The sequence below is a fragment of the Paramormyrops kingsleyae genome, chromosome 3 (genome assembly GCF_048594095.1).
Source record: "Paramormyrops kingsleyae isolate MSU_618 chromosome 3, PKINGS_0.4, whole genome shotgun sequence".
NCBI classification, from domain to species: Eukaryota; Metazoa; Chordata; class Actinopteri; order Osteoglossiformes; family Mormyridae; genus Paramormyrops; species Paramormyrops kingsleyae.
This window is the reverse complement of record NC_132799.1, coordinates 26,974,995-26,992,391: the sequence shown is the minus strand read 5'-3', so window position 1 is coordinate 26,992,391 and position 17,397 is coordinate 26,974,995. Positions and strand designations below refer to the sequence as shown.

The 17,397-nt window shown below is 44.9% G+C and overlaps 3 protein-coding genes across 7 annotated transcripts; 1 reads left to right on the top strand and 2 right to left on the bottom strand.

Annotated features, from left to right (window-relative positions):
• The first annotated feature begins 76 nt into the window (after window positions 1-76).
• LOC111857503 (adenosine deaminase 2-A-like) lies at window positions 77-5,724 on the top strand. The gene is made up of 10 exons (XM_023838441.2): window positions 77-319; window positions 1,445-1,787; window positions 1,979-2,198; window positions 2,375-2,585; window positions 2,705-2,832; window positions 3,065-3,155; window positions 4,353-4,461; window positions 4,671-4,828; window positions 4,921-5,123; window positions 5,210-5,724. The coding sequence occupies exons 2-10, from the start codon at window positions 1,475-1,477 to the stop codon at window positions 5,298-5,300; spliced, it is 1,524 nt and encodes a 507-aa protein (XP_023694209.2). The 5' UTR covers window positions 77-319; window positions 1,445-1,474; the 3' UTR covers window positions 5,301-5,724.
• Window positions 5,725-5,845: 121 nt separating this feature from the next.
• On the bottom strand, window positions 5,846-9,219 carry ribc2 (RIB43A domain with coiled-coils 2). Its single transcript, XM_023838477.2, has 7 exons — window positions 9,026-9,219; window positions 8,794-8,875; window positions 8,185-8,496; window positions 7,496-7,614; window positions 7,182-7,400; window positions 6,832-6,998; window positions 5,846-6,025 (listed from the first exon to the last, which is right to left on the bottom strand). Exons 1-7 carry the CDS (start codon window positions 9,209-9,211, stop codon window positions 5,944-5,946), a joined length of 1,167 nt encoding a protein of 388 aa, XP_023694245.2. The 5' UTR covers window positions 9,212-9,219; the 3' UTR covers window positions 5,846-5,943.
• Window positions 9,220-9,546: 327 nt separating this feature from the next.
• On the bottom strand, window positions 9,547-16,884 carry LOC111857167 (probable polypeptide N-acetylgalactosaminyltransferase 8). 5 transcript variants are annotated; one of them, XM_023837746.2, is made up of 13 exons: window positions 16,769-16,884; window positions 16,493-16,575; window positions 16,091-16,314; window positions 15,513-15,726; window positions 14,934-15,100; window positions 14,444-14,627; window positions 13,692-13,889; window positions 11,908-12,022; window positions 11,525-11,710; window positions 11,301-11,438; window positions 10,690-10,785; window positions 10,414-10,581; window positions 9,547-10,053 (listed from the first exon to the last, which is right to left on the bottom strand). In XM_023837746.2, the coding sequence occupies exons 3-13, from the start codon at window positions 16,260-16,262 to the stop codon at window positions 9,919-9,921; spliced, it is 1,773 nt and encodes a 590-aa protein (XP_023693514.2). In that variant the 5' UTR covers window positions 16,263-16,314; window positions 16,493-16,575; window positions 16,769-16,884; the 3' UTR covers window positions 9,547-9,918. The 5 variants fall into 5 exon arrangements, with proteins under 5 accessions (XP_023693514.2, XP_023693496.2, XP_023693505.2 ...); XM_023837728.2 differs by having other exon boundaries at window positions 16,091-16,317; window positions 16,769-16,789; XM_023837737.2 differs by lacking the exon at window positions 16,769-16,884 and adding an exon at window positions 16,697-16,765 and having other exon boundaries at window positions 16,091-16,317.
• Window positions 16,885-17,397: the final 513 nt, after the last annotated feature.

The window sequence follows — 17,397 nt, the reverse complement described above, 5'->3', positions numbered from 1 at the left end:
GGCGGGTTGAGGATAGACTGCTTCATACAGCCCCGGACATAGCCTTAATAATTGTATCACATGATGCCGAACCATAGTTCCTTGTTTGTTCGTGAAACTCTGGTTGTTGATCACATGTTGGACTTTACAAATTCCCTTAATTTAAGAGCGCAGTTATAATACTGAAAGAGCAATTTAACAGACGGCTTGGGTGTCCTGTGCTTTCCTGCGTGTGACTGCAGCAGCGCTTACGGTAGCCTGGTTGGTATCTCTAAAATCCTCGAAACAAGTCGGAAATGATTTTAAAAGGGTTCAGGTGATTTGGGAGAGACATTTCAAGGTATCTGTGGATTTTAATGTCAGTTAAATGTCGGTCATTGATTTATAAATATAAACTTTTTTTCATATACACATGAAAAATCAAATCAATTCAGGCGATGTTTTTATCTTTAAAAGTGCAACAACTGAATTAGCTACTTCAGAAAGGGTGTGTATTTGTGAATGTGTGTGTGTATGTAACATCAAAGGGTGTCTGAAAAATATGGACACGTTTTACAAAAGACAGCAATACAGGGCAATTTGTTGCGCATACACTTTTTTTCTGACGTCATTAAACTTTGATACGGTACCGATAAGAAACTAACTATGGCATTATATATGTAAGGAATAATTGACGACGGGCCGTTGAATTATTAGAAAAATAATGCACACCCGAGGTGGTGATGCGGCCACGACGCGAAGCGCTTCAGTTTATGTTGTTTTTCATCTGGACTGTCTAATACTGCTGCAGCCCAGTTGTTGAAAGTTTCATATTCACCGTAAATATTAAAATTTACTTTCGGAAAATCGTCTGTCATGTTGTTGTTTCTGTTGGTCCTGTGTGCTGTATAGGTACTGTATGCTAATTTCCGTTATTACAGTTAACTATGCGAAGTGATATGGAACTGTAATGCGGTCAAGAAAGCTGCCTGGAACTACGTTCGCCGTGCGTTTCCCTGAAAATAATTACGCCTCAGAACGTTCGTCAGCCAATCAGATTCAAGCATTCAACGATCCCGTAGTATAAGTATATAAAACGCATGCACTTGCGATCCTGCTCAGAATAAGCGTTTGATTGGTTGGATGTGTTTGTGTACATTTAGTTAATACGGTTGTGAAAATTGTTACCGTAAAGGTTTTAATAATTTGTCCCACATGGTTAATGTGATAAAAGAACCAATAACGCAGAAAGTAGTTCATCAGGTTGGATGCATGTATTTGTTTTGAATGGGAAGTGTAACTCGTTTCCGTTGTTCATATATATTTTTAGACCCTTAATTCAGTACATAGGCCTATTAGTCACTGTCATAACTATGTAGTTTTAAAACAAAGACGCATAATTACAAACACGGTGCTTTGATTATAAGGATAAGAAGACGTATTTCCAATATATGTGCTTTTCTGTACCCCCCCCCCCCAATTACAGTTTCCACAGTGCCATTCCCCATTAAGCACAATGCTAGTATCACAATTGCCAGGGTCCTTGCTGATAGCTCTTTTACCAGTGCTGCTGTTGTGCTGGGCTGATCTGTGTCATGGGATTCCTGACCGCCATAAGAGGGACATCCTAAAGCAGCAGGAGGCCTCCAGGCAGATAGGGGGCAGAGTGCTGCTGACGGAGAAGGAGAGGCAACTCAACACTCAGCTTCAAAAACTGAAAGAGCAGGAAATGGCCGGGCCGCAGTTCCCTCCTGCTATGCACTTCTTCAAAGCGCGGCCACTGATACAGCGCAGTCCGGTTTTCAACCTGCTGAGAAAGATGCCCAAAGGTAGAGGAGCAGCGGTCCCGACTTGCCCACAGTTAAGATGGCGGCATCCAAATGCCCACAGTTAAGGTGGCAATGCACTCCTGTCTTGTTACCCATAAAACCTACTAAGTATCCCCATTTGTATGAACATATAAAATAATGTAATTGGAAGGGATGAGGAAGATTGCTGTTGGCCAACACCTGTATTTCAGGAGCAGCTCTGCACATCCATAGCTTGTCTCTGGTTGACGTAGAATGGCTGGTGAAGAATGTCACCTACAGGCCGCACTGCTACATGTGCGTCACCGAGGACGGCTCCGTACGCTTCCGCTTCTCCAGCCGGCAGCCCCGCTGCCACCTGCAGTGCTTCCCCTGGGTGCTGCTGGAGACGTTGAGGAGGAAGCTGGGTAACACCAGCGACCTTGACGACAGGTGTGTGGTGCGGAGACCTCAGTCCTGCCTTCTCAACGCAGTCAGCTGCATGACTGCTGTGGGTTTTAAAGTGTCCCACCCTGCCTTATCAGTAAATCCATTCTTAATTAAAGCTTATTGGTGTTGACTTTGGTTTCTCTCTCCCTCCCTCCCTCTGTTGCGGGTCGTTTGCCCAGTTTGATGAGGAAACTCACCCTGTTCACTGCAGACCCAGAGGCTGCATACTCCAGCCAGGATGTCGTCTGGCAGAGGTTTGAACAGGCTTTCGCTGCCGCTTCTGGATTGGTTGGCTATGCCCCCGTGTTCAAGGACTATTTCTACCAGGGTCTGCAGCAGCTGCATGCAGACAACATCATGTATCTTGAGCTGAGGTCTGGGCTCTCGGGGGTATGTGGTCCTCGGACCCTTGTAGCAAGAGCGGCTCCTTACACCTGCTGTCTTTCTGGCATCTGCTTTGGCCGATGGCTTGTTTTCATTCCATTTGTGACTCATGTGGGTTTGCACAGGCTTATGAGCTCGATGGCAGCACACATGACCGAGCCTGGTGCCTCCAGGCCTATCAGGACGTCACCAGACAGTTTGTTTTCCGGCATCCAGGTTTCCTGGGCGCTCGCATCATCTTCACCGTCCACAGGTGAGCCTGCGGGTGAAGCTTCTCATGCTACGTTGGGATTTGACATGAACAAACAACTTTTGAGCACACAGATGCACCCAAGTCTCCGTCCTTGGCCTTTATATTGGTTCATTATTTGAGTAATTATTTGAGTTTTGTCCAATGTGTTTATCTTCATGTTCTGACCTTGGTCTCTTGTTATCTTGATTATGTGAGTATGAATGCATAATTTTCCTCCTTGTGTGTCTCCCAGGAGTCAGACAATCTCTACAATGAAAGAGAGGGTGAAGGAGGCCATAGACCTACAGAAAGCATTTCCAGAGGTCATGGCGGGATTTGACCTTGTGAGAGACTGCAGTATAATGGCAACTCTACAGTCCACATCCTCTTTCACTGTTTTGTTTCAAGGGCGTAGGTTTGGTTTCAGCATTGGTAGGGACCAAATCGGCCCGACCCCCCCGCCCCCTAGACTCCCACATTATTGGTAGGGACGTGTTCCTACTGTCTATACCCAAATCTACACCGTTAGTATATTTTGTCAACATTTCCTCTGCAAAATGTTGGTCTCCTACCAGTCTTATGATCAAATTTAGTCTAGTTATCATATAACGTGGATCAAGCGATGAGGACACCGCGATTCACGTCCTACTCCGTCGTCATTATGGCTAACCTAACAGATACTGTAGCACTTCCTCGTCTCAGATCCGTCTCCATCATCAGTCATCATCACCACATTCTTGTAACCTCTGGTGGCTGCTTTTCTCATATCGTCACTGTACGACGACAAGCACATATGTCCAGTGTGTGACAATTGTGACTTATTCTATAGATGGAATTCGCCCATTTCTCCTCTGCATACTGATAGCGTTTAACATCTAATTGACCAATGAAAAGATGTTTTATAAAGTCGTCTATTTAACTAGAATTTATGTGTATACTAGTTAACATTCGTATTCATGATGGTCATTTGTATCGATTGCTTTATATTGCTAATTTTAACAACTTAACGTTTATAGCTACATAGCTAACATTATTGTTGATTATGAATATAAAGGGAGATTAGTTTGTATCTTGTTAACACTGTTATATTTGCCTCACTGACAACAGCTCATATAAATCCTTTTAAAACATTAAACCATTCACTGACGACTGTGTAAAGACAGGCTTCTTTTTCTGCTGCTATAAGGCTTTCTCATTAGTTTTAGTTAATTTTGTAGTTTCTCAGAAAATGTGTTTTTGTCACGCTCCTGAAATAACGGATTTTCTTCTCATGTTCTTCGGATGTTCTTTTCATTGGACAGCGATGATATTTTAAGAACATAAGAACATAAGAAATTTACAAACGAGAGGAGGCCATTCGGCCCATCAAGCTCGTTTGGGGAGAACTTAACTAATAGCTCAGAGTTGTTAAAATCTTATCTAGCTCTGATTTAAAGGAACCCAGGGTTTTAGCTTCCACTACACTAGCAGGAAGACTATTTAAAGGACCTTTAAAGGGCCATAGAACCAACTGCTGCCTAACATTTATCTCGGTTTCTGAGGTGGGCCGTGAGGACAGCGGCAGGCCCCTGTGGTACTTCAGGGAGGCCCTGTCTCTGCCAGCAGACCTCGGAGTCACCCTGCCCTACTTCTTCCACGCAGGAGAGACCAGTGAGCTGTCAACTTGCTCCACCTTCAGAACTGGGCTCCATGTTTTATTAGTCTGATTAAAGTAATACCAGTCTGATTTGTTGACATCTTTGGATGTAATGAGTTTAACAAATTACAGCACGAATACCAGAAATCATAAACACTATGCATGTATTTTTGGGTTGTGTCATCAGTCCTTGTATTGTTTGCAATTGCTTGTGTGAATGCAGACCAGGAGGGCACAGAGGTGGACGGGAATGTGCTCGACGCCCTGCTGTTTAACACCTCTCGCATTGGCCACGGCTTTGCTATGGCTCACCACCCATTGGCCAAGGAGCTCTCCAGGAAGATGGGGGTGGCTGTGGAGGTGTGTCCCATTTCCAACCAGGTACGCCTAGCAAAACCACTGCTGTCGCTTGCTGTGTGCTTATGGTGCCCAGCTCCTAGATGAAAGCCCCGCGTGTACATGCCTAAATCCAGGTCCTGAAGCTGGTCTCAGATCTGCGGAACCACCCTGCCAGCACGCTGATGTCTGAGGGACATCCTCTGGTGATCAGCTCTGACGACCCGGCCCTCTTCGGGGCGGCTGGGCTCTCGTACGATTTTTACGAGGCTTTCATGGGCATCGGCGGGATGAGCTCCCACCTGGGCACCCTCAAAGACCTGGCCTACAATTCCCTCTGGTATGTCTCATTGCGCGCCTGTCTTTGTGTGGGGTGGGGTGGGGGGGGGGGCAGGACACAGCCATCTGACCCTCCTTCCTTCCTAGGTACAGCTCCCTGTCTCCTCAGCTGAAGGAGAAAGCGCTGAAGATCTGGAGTACAAAGTGGGATGAATTCATATCCCAGAATTCCCAGTAGAGTGGGCTCACTCCAGCTCATAGTTGCTATGCCAGGAAAAAGCATGAATCTGCGTTACTTACTAACTGTACAGACTCTAAAGTTTTGTTTTTTTTTAAGTTAGATGCCATTTCTAGCTCCGTACTTCCTTGCTTTCTACAAGAACGTGACCTTGAGATAATCAGGTTTCCTTCGTCTGATTCCGAAGGAAAATTGGCTTCTCCTTCTACCCTAGCAGGTGCTGCTTAGTTGCTTCAGGCAGGAATTTTATCAAGCTTTCCCAGAAGGACTGTTCCAAAGCAGAGCCCCCCCCCCCACCAATCCTGTCCCTGGCCCCAGAACTCCCAGTCTGCGCTGCCCGCACTCCCACCAAAATGGCAGATTCTCCCAGTGACCCAGTGTTTTACTTGAAAACTTAAAAATATAAGCACGAGTGCACATTAAACAGCCTCCCTTGCCTTTTATACCTGGATAAACCTACACATTTACATAATTCAATGTTCCTCAGCATTTGCATTAAACTCTAATGTCCATTTTCTGCTACAGCAACAAAACCTTCCATCATGTAAAATATTCTTAGTGAATAGTTCATTCTTTATTGCTCTTGCTGCAGCAGTGGGGCAGACAAAAGCGAGGGGACCAGGCTGGACCGACAGCACCGATCTTATCGACTGGTGGTGTTAAACTGCGCGAAGTAGCGGCTGTCAGGACTGTTAGTGAACACCTCCTTCTCCAGGTAGTCCTTCCTGTAAGGAGAGCAACACAGTTACAGGTATATAGGTCAGATGCTTACTCATAAACACTACTCACTCATTCAATCATAAATAAATACATCAATGCGTTTGTCCATCCGACCGATTGACCGATAACTAACCCTAATCAGGGTCGTGAGAGACCTAGAGCCTATTGTCAGTATCCTAATTAGACATGGTCGCTCAGTGGGTGACTTAGGTGTATGGGTTTGAATCCCGCCCTTGTTTTGTTTGTATATGTGAAGTTTGCATGTTCTCTGTGTATTTCTACGGATTTTCCTCTTACAGTCCCAAGGCTGAGCGTGTGCATGGCGATGGACCGGCGCCCTGTCCAGGATGTACCCTGTTCTGTGCCCCCCCATGTCCAGGATGTACCCTGTTCTGTGCCGTGGGATAAGCTCCAAGCTGGCTGATCCCCTGCTTTAGATAAATGGTTAAAGGAAATGGATGGATTACCCCAATTACACTTTAGTAATTAATTAATTGATTTTTAAAATCCAATCAAGGCTAACGTATTCTTCGGGAAAAAACTGGGCCCCCAAACCACTGCTAAATAATGGGGAATTAGATAAACCTGTCAGTCACTGACAGCCCACAGTAATCCCACCCAACATCGCAGCCTCATCGTTGTGCATCATCTTCTGCAGGGTACTGGCACAAGATCCTTTTCTGTAAAACCACAGGGGTGCTGGTTTGCACTGAAACCTCCGCTTGTAAGTTTGGTTTGAAATGATTGTTTGCCATGTACGTGCTGCCTTGTACGTATAACAATGCTCCCTAACGCGGGGCTGGGGCCGTACTGCGTTCGCTGCTCGCTGGCCAGCTGGGCGTTGGCGCTGTCCAGGGCACGGCGCAGCTGCCTGCTGAGCCGTGCCTGCTGTCTCTCCAGCAGGAGGCCGTGGTGCTCCGCGGCCTGGCTCCGCCCATCCCACTCCAGCTGCCGCCGCTGCTGCTCCAGATGGGCTCTCTGTAGGGAACACAGCGACATCACGTCCGGGCGGAATCCTACCCCTTCCCGCTCCAACCACATCACTGCTTGAGTGAAACACTTAAACATGAAGTATTTATTATGAGAGCTAAAGGTAATGAAAAAAACGGCATAATAGCGATAAAGCCCCAGGGCCGTAGCGGTAAAGCCCCAGGACCGTACCTGTCTGTCCTCCACCTGCTGCCTCTGGCACTCCCTGATCTGCCTCAGCTGATCCTGGTTCATGCCCTTGTAGCTGCTGGGCTGCGTACGACGCAGGCGGTCGCCATACCCCAGGCTCTCGCTCAGCAGCGGTCCCTGCAGCTGGTTCAGGATCTCCTCTCCGTTAGCCGCCTCCTCCTGCAGTCGCGCCTGACGTCGCCTCTCGGAGGATTCCGCCGCCTGGAAATACAGGGAAGGTCACGTGGGATGCACCTGTGCGAGGCGACGCCCTCTTGTGGGTGGGCAGAGGGATGAGATGACGCCTTAGGACCCACCATGGCTAAGTTGAAGTCTTTGGTGGCCATGGCAACCGATCTCCTGTGATCCGCTTCGATATTCTGGAGCTGGACGGCCCGGTGGTCCATTGTGATCCTGCTGTCCTCATACCGCTGGTCTGTGGTGAGGTAGCGGAGGTAAGATTGTGTGGAGACGCCACAGTGTGCAACAAAATGCTGGTTGGGGGGGTTCGAGAAAAGATCATAACACCACCACAGGCTGCAGGAGGTATCCAACCAAGCTTGCTGTTTCAAAATTAACCTAGCAATTAATTCTGTTTCATTAAAGTGTTGAGCAAATCAATCATACTGGAAGTCGCAAAATTTAAATATTTATGTTACAAATATAAAACTATAAAAACAGAGGCGTGACAAATGCCCAAGTCCTATTTTTCCTGATGGATATTTTGTGAAACAAATTGGTCATTTGGACTTCATTTACAGTAGTCCAAGATTAAAATTGCATATGCTGCAATTTGTTTATCGTTTTATTAATTCAAGAGGCAAAAGAGAAACGATTCTGATGTTTAACGGAACTGGGAAAATACTGCAACGAGCTAATCTCACTGTGATGCGTGTTTTTCCATTAAGAATTTTAATCGGGCATAATTAAGGGACAGCTCGGCTGGAAAAATCCAGCTGCTCTGGGGTAGAGCGGGCAATGCTGGGATTTCCCCTGGGTGCAGTACCTTCCAGCCGCTGCTGGAGCCTCGCCGATTCCAGCTCGCGCCGTTGCTGCAGCGACCAATCCCGCATCTGCTCCTGCTGCCTGCGGTGACGCTCGGCGCTGCCCGGATCCTCCCCAACCAGCCCGGGCAGCACCAGACCCCCCCGCTGCTTCCTCAGCAGGGCCGGGTCGTTCAGGTCGAACTCGCGCCGGTTCTCGGGCTGCTGGAAGTCACGCCGGAACTGCAAAATAGCGCCCTCTAGACGTCGCTGCTCTTTCCGCTGTCTCTGCTCCAGCAGGCAGCTGATTCGGTCACTGAGAAGCAGATCAGCAGCTGGGAGGAGAAACGTAGTGGTTAAGAATAAAAAAAAAGTCTAGATCCCACTAGTAATTTATAAATCCTAATCGGGCAGTAATGTATAAATTCATTTAACGCCTTTAGAGGTTTGTACAAAGTATGAACATAATCCAATAATATGTTTGCACAGGGTGATTATATCTGTATATGCAATATGATACACGCACTGACACAAACCGGTTATTTTGCCTTTGGGCATAGAGGCAATTACATTTAGCATTAAACAGATGAAATAAATAAAATAGCACCTTTCCACTGCGTGTATGAGCTCACCATATGATCTCTGTGTGTCCGCTTCTTTCCTCTCCTGTTCTTTGCGTTCTCTCACCTGGTAATCTAAAGCGTCTTTATCAATCTGAGCAAATAAAAACAAACAGACAAACAAACAAATAAAGAAATAAATACCCGTCATCTATTTGCTTTATAGGACAACATGCTTAATGATGCAGCAACTTAATGCAAAGCAGGCTGGCACAGTACCATAGTAGGTCCCGCTGTTACTCACCCCAATTGTTCTGAGTTTTGCGTTGAAGATCCTGCCCTGCCTCTGGGTCTCCCGATCCCTTTTCCGGGCGAGGCTGACGGCCTCCACCTGGTCCGACTGAAGCTCGCTCCCACGCATCGTGCCCACCCGAACCCTGGTGACAGCCGCCGGCTCGCAGTCGCTCCACCGCACCGCCGCGGGAAACATTACGGTTGCTAGGATACAGGGACTCGGTAACGAGCTTTCCCAGCATGCAGTTCGGGCGCTCTTTTGAACGAGCCGAAGCCCAATCGGCCAAGAAACTGTACTTTTATTATAAACGAAATGGAAACGAACAGGTTGCTTAAAACGTCTGACAAAAATAAGATTAAAGTTCGAATTACGAATGCTGTTTACAGTGAAATGTAATGAAGTTCCTGTACATTGACTTTGATTGTACTACCTGTCTGAACAGCCCATGCAGTATATATACTGATAAACCTGAACATAATGTGGTTTTAATTAATACTTTTTATTACATAATCACATTGCATTAAATTAAGAAGTTGTTTAACCATATCTACGTTGAATTGAATTAGATGAAGCTATACATTACAGAGTTCCCCTAATTAGATTTAAATCACTTTAAAAATCATATAAAAAGTATAAAACCATACAGACCGCGCCGTACAAAAATGGTCCCCGCCGCGTAAATTGACATAAAACAGATACAAATAAAGAAGCTGGCTTTTATGCAAAATGTCCTCAAACAACTCAATATAAACAACTCATGTTAAAATTTCTCTTGGAGAAAACTTTAGGCAGGGATAATTGTACATGAACCGACACGGCTGTTACATCAATAAGCTATATCAGCCGTTTTATTTTATAGATCATCGCCGCATTTTTCATTGCTTGTCTATCCCCAGTCTGTGTCAGAAGTCTTCTATTACATATTGAATCGTCCAGCGCTGTCCGGTGCACTTCTGAATGACTAGGTTGTAGTACATGTCATCTCCCATAGCTATCTCCAGGCACCTTCTTGTGTCTCTGTTCTTTATAGCCCATCCCTGTGAAACCAACCATACAAGCTCAGAGCCACCGTCCTTTTCAGATCAATCAATTGAAATCAAATGATTGCCAAATGGGAAAAGCTAAGAAGAGACCTAATGCTGACTTAGATAAGTATTCATTCAATCAATCAATCCATCCATCCATCCATCCATCCATCCATCCATCTACTTCATCCAGTATAGGGTTATGGCAAAGGGGGATGTTAATTCATTGCAGGGCACACACTCACAATCCTAGCTGCTCTTCATAACATAATTATGCTGCAATAATTAAATTGCTATAAGACAATTTGTATGTATGATTGGTTTGAATGCAGTAGCTCAGAAATATTTGATGGTTGTGTTTTGATAACAGACCTGCTTGAAGTTCCACAGCATGTGGAAGCGCTTCTCTTTCGGCAGGTTACATTCGTGTAGGGCTGGCGTGCTGCCCACGCCGGGGTCCACCAGACAACGATTACTGCTGTACTTGTGAGATTTAATGCCTCCAATGTAGATCTCTCCAGTTTTCCTGTAGTAACAATACTATAAATGCAAAAGTAGGTTTGTGAATTGTTAAATAATTCTTTGTGGGGTAGAGTAAATGCTTTTCGGTGCACGTTGTCACCGTGAACTTGGCCACGTAACACTAACCTGGGCTGAGTAGAAATGACATCCATATAGAACAGGAACACTCCCTGGAATCACCCCTTGATCAACACACATGTCTGTTTTTAGGTCATTAACCAGCTGTTTGGCAAAAAAAAAAAAAAAAACAAGTTTCCATTCAGACTGGTGACATCTTCATAAGGCATTCCGCACCCCCCTGCCAGTCCATGTTTCTTTGTTAAAATCTACCACCAAGGGATCAAGGGCTTTATAATTTAGCTGACAGGGAAAAATCAGGTGGATCAGAAAGAAAATGTGAGCTGGCTCAAGGGGCCAATGGAATGGATTGAGAACCGCAGACATAAGCTCTAGGTTTATGATGAATATTCAACTTTTGGTAAATGTATTCAAAATTTCACATAATTTTATTGACCCTGTGAAACAAGTACAGAGAAATGTATAGTTATTAGCCACAGCCAGTAAATGGAGCAGGATTGTACAATAAATAAGGAATAAACTGATGTTTATGTTAATTCAATGGCATAGTGAATACATTACACTTAGTATTACTACACTCTATGTGAATAAAGTGGCAAATAGTCATTTCAGCAGATGCACAGTATACGACGTGAAGCTGTACATGAAGGTGTGCTCACCACACCATAGCCCAGCAGGTCATCTAAGGGATCCAGCTCGGGATAGACGTTCTCCAGGTACCACTGGAAGGGTTTGCACTTCAACCTCTCCCGCAGCTCCCTCCTCTCGGAAACGTCCCCGATGTCGATCCCGTGATCCTGAGGGGGGAGCCCCATTGAAATGGGGAAATAAAAAATGCACCAAACAGGGGTGTCACCCAAAACACAGCCCTCCCTGCACAGACCTTGATGGGAAGATTCCAGGCAATATTGACGTTCCTCTTGTAATCGTCCATCCAGACCTCGGCTACCCTCAACGCATTCCTCTTCATGGTGATGCTGAGGTCAAGCATGTAGGGTTTGTGGGCTCTCTCGATGTGGGCGATCTTGGAGCATGGGACCACCTCTATGCTGCCCCCACACAGCCACACCTGTAATTGCACATGAGGAAATCGTGTGACTGAAATAAATGCAAGTCAGGTAAGTCTGATTTTCCACTGCCTTTGTTTTTCCCCCAAGAGCCCATAGAAGTCAATAGCATATTAGCCACAACAAAAATATCTTGACTATTGATTACTGAAGTCTGCCGGTGACTTTATTCCATCTCTGAAGACGTGCAGCTACTCACACGTATCCCCAGCTCCACATTCTCACCACCATAGACCTCCATCCCACCGTCTAGTAAACCAATTTCTCCTAAGAATAACCGGTCAGCAACCAGAATACCCATGATGGAGGGACTCCTAGTAAACAGATACAAGAAGCAAGGAAAAGACACAACAAAAGATGAGACAGCAATGTGATCACCTCACAGCAACAGCCGTAAGAACTCTGGGTAGATTCTCATATTTTTACTCCGGTCATGCTTAAAAGCCTTCAACAAAGCCAATTACAGACATGGACAGATTCGCTGGTACCGTCACAGCTCATTGGAAAAGTGCTTCATGCCTCCTGAAACGAAATTAAATTAAAAGCAAATTGTCTCATGTATACCTGTGTGCTTTTGATACATCAGCAAGTAAAGCAAAGCAAGTGTGAAGAGAGATCAATTATTGCACATTTCTATAAAGATTCACAGATGGTCTGGCCAGGTTTGTTGGTACCCTTAGAGAAGATTATAAATAATTGGATTATAGTGATTTTTCAAACTATTATCTTCAGTTAGTATCAACATGACTTCAGCCTTCAGTCATTCAGCCACCCTGCTGTTTAATATTTAACTGCTGCTTTGGTGCCACGCTGCACATGGACCGGAGAAAGTATTGGAGAGATGATCTGAGAAGATGCGTTACGGAGATGGAAGAGCAAGATGGACTTCTAGGCAAAAAACTACTTCTGAGTTCCCTCTGCATTTATAATATATACAGTTTTCATACTTTACAGAATATGTGCATTTGTGTATGTGTATGAGTACATATTTGTAAACATATATCTCATTATTTCATACTTTATGCATATCCTCACCCTAAGGCTCCAAATTCGGGTTAGGGTTAGAAAAAGTATGGCATTTTCAGGCATCAACATGTGTTTTTATGACAGTTCAGCTCCCCCATAAGGTAGGAGACCACAGTTCAGCATGCTTTAGTAGCATGTTTCCTACTTTCCCACAGCCTGTTGTTTCACCCTAAAGCCCTAAAGTAGTGTTAGGGTTAGCAAACTGCAAATATTTATTTATATTATGTATATTATATATATGGGTAAAATTGTATTATTTTATGTTATCATATACGATTTGTATATTTCATATATGTACTATTTTTTCAATTATATATTTTCATTAGTTACTCATTCTATCATGTATATAATGTACTTTAGCAGCTACTCTTGTCCCCATATGGTCATCTTGACCTGTACAGCTCCTGTCACCCCCTACATCTGCAATTCTTGTATTTTATTCTAATACCATGTTTATTATTGTCTCTATCTAAATTTCCTCTGGGATTAATAAAGCATCTATCTAGAAAACTATAGTGAAGCATGATAATGACAAAGGCTATGAGAACATCTCCAAGTAGCTTCATGTTCCTGTGACCACAGCTACTAATATGAGGATATTTAAGGTGTGTGGGACTGCAGCCGACCTCCCTGGATGTGGCCACAAGGAGATAATCGACCCCAGATTGGGCAGAAGGACAGTGAGAACAGTAGATAAAAAGCCAAGGACATCTTCCAGAGAGATGCAAGCTGAACTCCAAGGTCAAGGTCCATCGGTTGAATGAAAACTCTAAAGCAAGGTCTGATTTTTATTAAATATTGGATAAACAATGATGGTGCACTGTTACTTTTGTCAGTTTCAAGCTATTTCAGGGACGATTGTGGTTATTCTTCTTTCATGGATGGGTACCAACAAGTTCGTCCACATCTGTACATGGTTCATTTGGTGACTCGTGAGATCAGGGTGCGACTGCTTACTTCCCAGGTTGAGAACCATCACTCATCTTGTACCAATCAGGTCTGAAGGACTCATACATGCACCACAGGGCCCAGTCGAAGGCGTGGGCAGAAGCCTCGTATGGTGTGACTTGCAGGTCATCGAAATTCACCTTGTCGAACACGGGGCTGACCACCACGGTCCGGTCGGCCTTGATCCGGGCCAGCAGAGGCTCTGCCCTTTAGGAACAGAGAAACGGTCTGTGGCAGTGTTTCCCAATCCGGTCTTCAGAGACCCGCAGTCAGTCCACATTTTCACTCCCTCCCAGCTCCTGGTAAGGAGCAATAATGTTGCTGGGTTGGGAAACACTGGTCTGTGGGATTGATTCAGCAGCCACCAGATATAACCGTTTACTGCCTTTGATTGTACATACTACATTCCTCAATTTATACTCTCTCTCTGAAAGCATGACTTGGTATCTGTGGCTGGGTGATCAGGTGTCTGACTTCAGATCAGAAGGTTGAGGATTTGAATCCCTTCGTGGTAATTTTTACTGCACTAACTGCAGTATCATTAGAGTCGTACCAGCACAATAACAATAAAACTGAATCTACCATAATCTGATTTTTAAAAGGTGGCACTGCTAGACCAACTTTAACTCATCGTACATAAAAAGGCAAGTTTAAAGTTCTGGAAAAATACATCAGAATGAGGAAAACACAGTAAAACATTCACCTTAAAAGCAGACATTTCTCATAATGAGCGTCTTGGGGCAGGGGGGTGACAAACTCACCATTTCACATGGACTTCAATGTGGGCATCAAAGATGGCCACCACATCACCTGTGGCCACCTCCCACCCAGAGATGCGGGCCTGGGTGAGTCCCAGCTGCTCTGTGTGTCTCACCACCTTCACAAGGCCGGGTCTCTCCTCGTGGACAGAGCGGATGTGGCTGTCCAAACTCTCTTTCAAGTCATCTGTTGGTGAAACAGCGAAGGACAGTACAATGACAGCAAGTCCAGCACCATGAATACACATTACATGATTCCATAATCTATTCTGATCATGAATTGTTATTCAAAAATTCAAGAAGTTTATTTTTTTGCTGTAGGCACACAAGCAACTGGACATTTCTGCCAAGACTTTTCAGGTGGGTTTAAGGTCAGTCTGGGAACTTTATGCAACAATTTTTTTGGGGTGCTTAATCACATGACATCTTTTTGATGTCTCGAAGCATCATATTCCATACTATAAACTACATATTCCATGGCATAGCGACAAACCATTAGAGCTGTGGTCATCTACCAGTATGATCTCCTTCAGCAGGTGAGCTGGTGTTCTAGCAATGATGCTTTGGACGGCTCTTTGGATGACAGAAGCGGCCTCATCCAGGTAAATCAGCACAACGCTGACAGTGGGAAGATTCTCTGGGTACACTCTATTCACACATCTGTGCATTCGGAATTAAGAATCAAAAGTCAACCTGGAGAACATTTTGGTTTGTGCCACAGAAATCAATCATTTCAAGTTTGAAAATGGCACCACCCAACAGCCAGTTAACAACTAGTTAACAGTTCTGCTGGACAGATGGAACCAACGGTAATTAAATTATAATACTTCATAAATGATCCTCTTGGAGACCTTCAGGGGACATTCACAGTCTATGCATATGCTTCCATAAGCAGAATGCAAGCCCTCATGAATGCACATAGATAATGTGTCCCATGTCGAGACCTCCAAGTTACCTTTGAGCTACGGTACTTTCGCATGAACGTCTCTAAACAACGAAGAGCTGACGAAGCCGACAGCCCAGGTTGTCTCAGCGCCCCCTATGTGTCAGGCAGACTCACTGCAGGTTTCACCTGGGGTCTCTCGTGTCAGGGATGTCCCTGTCCAAAGGCAGCCGGCTGCTGAGGAAGGCGTTGTAGCCATACTTCCAAAACAGCACCTCAGCCTCCCTCTGCTCCTTCTCAGAAAGCCCCTCTCCCCAGCTGCTGAAGAGCTCGGAATTTGGATACAGCTTCTTTACCCTTGAGTTGTTCACAACTTTCAGACCCTGAATGTCTGCTGATTTAACTGCAAAATAATAAAGAACCTACTAACTCTTTTCATCCTGGTCACCCTATTTTTTCGTCTTAGCAAAAATTATAATAAATCCAAATAGTAATTTCTTCTTTATATTTCTTGGGGGCTCACTCCCCCAAGTGGCAAATCTTAGAATCGCCCGTCTTCCGCAAGTGTGTAAGGGCTGTAGTCCATGGAAACATTATAATTCATCCAGTATGAGAAGGAAGCTTCTCAACACGTTTCAGTGTTTCATAACCGAATTGGTTTTATATATGAAATCAAAACAATCACCAAACAACGTTTTTGCACTGTGCCATTTATTAAAAAGTTGAAAGGAATCATCAGCGGTGTAATGAATGAATGGTGAACGCACCCAGCTCGCCGATGCTGCGCTCCACCGTCTCCAGCTTTCGCAGGATCTCCCGACCCACAGCCGCGTCCTGCTCGGCGTGGAAGCGCAGCCCTCGCAGGGCGTAGATCACGTAGAGCGCGACCGAGGCGGCGGCCAGTGGGAAGACTAGCCCTCGGAGCGCCCCGAGCCTCATTGCCGTATCCCAGTCTCAGGGGGTCCGCTATAATCCTCACCCCAGCGGCCGCCTTCTGGTTCAGGGTGAATCAGACGGACAAAGTTACGGGCGCTGCCGTTTTAAACTGTACGCCGTGAGTAAGCAAATAAACCGACGATTAAACAAGAAAGTTTATCCAGTGCGCCTGTTGGAGTCATTCGGGTGAAATTTTTATGGTACCCTGAGCACAAATTGTTAATATTATATACCTTCTGCTGTCTGGTGAAATTCTAGCTCTTCAGGCCATTTGAGGAACCAGACCAGGCTGACGAGATTTCCACATGATGGTACACTATAGGGACAAAAGTATCGAGACACCGCTTACTTAATCATTGAATTCAGGTGTTTCATTCAGACCCATTGCCACAGGTGTATAAAATCAAACACGTAGCCATGCAGTCAGATTTACAAACATTTGCAAAAGTCGTTCTGAAGAGCTTGGTGAATTCAATAGTGCAAAGTCGCCCAATGCTCTGTTTATTTACCGTGGGACTCGTTCACGTAGCTCAGACACAGATAGGACGTAACTTGGTAGCTTGGTAACTTGGCAACGTGCGGGGGCAATAGGGCAAGGAGGTGCAGATAGTGGTACAGAGGGCACTGCCACTCCTTCAGGAGAACAGGAGGAGAACAAGTAAGATATGTGGTCAAAAGCCACCTTTGTATGGTCGCTATTGAAATCTCCCTCTGTCCTATTTTTCAGCATAAACTTTGGTCTGCTGTGTGTGCACCTCTCTCACTGACCTTGAGCCAAACTTATAACATAATAAAAGTATTTCCTTAAGTAAAGGAATCTTTCTTTTCTGTCTCCTTGCTCCAGATTCTGGATCTTCAAAAGGCCATCCGTAACATTCTTTAAGAAACAAATGCTATTTATATGTAGCAGGGTTCAACAAATTACACTGGAAAATGTTAACCAGGAGTGTTTTTTTCCCTTCTGAGGTGATATCAGATGTTTTCCTTATCAATCAGGCCTTTACTGGAATGTACACATATATTTCCATGTGTTTCATTAATAAAATCACAAAATCAGAGCTGATTGCAGAGATATGCAGTCCTTAGCTGTACAGCATTTCTTTAAAGAATTCAGTAAGATGAAGAGAATGACACAGAC

Coding starts and splice junctions, on each gene's coding strand:
- LOC111857503 (XM_023838441.2), top strand. CDS start 1,475: ATGCTAGTATCACAATTGCCAGGGTCCTTGCTGATAGCTCTTTTACCA. Junction 3,156..4,352: donor TCATGGCGGGATTTGACCTT/GTGAGAGACTGC, acceptor TCGGTTTCTGAG/GTGGGCCGTGAGGACAGCGG. Junction 4,462..4,670: donor CTTCCACGCAGGAGAGACCA/GTGAGCTGTCAA, acceptor GTGTGAATGCAG/ACCAGGAGGGCACAGAGGTG.
- ribc2 (XM_023838477.2), bottom strand. CDS start 9,211: ATGTTTCCCGCGGCGGTGCGGTGGAGCGACTGCGAGCCGGCGGCTGTC. Junction 7,401..7,495: donor AAGACTTCAACTTAGCCATG/GTGGGTCCTAAG, acceptor CTGTATTTCCAG/GCGGCGGAATCCTCCGAGAG. Junction 6,999..7,181: donor AGCAGGTGGAGGACAGACAG/GTACGGTCCTGG, acceptor TGTTCCCTACAG/AGAGCCCATCTGGAGCAGCA.
- LOC111857167 (XM_023837746.2), bottom strand. CDS start 16,262: ATGAGGCTCGGGGCGCTCCGAGGGCTAGTCTTCCCACTGGCCGCCGCC. Junction 11,711..11,907: donor ATGTGGAGCTGGGGATACGT/GTGAGTAGCTGC, acceptor GTGCAATTACAG/GTGTGGCTGTGTGGGGGCAG. Junction 10,054..10,413: donor TGCTGTGGAACTTCAAGCAG/GTCTGTTATCAA, acceptor TTGGTTTCACAG/GGATGGGCTATAAAGAACAG.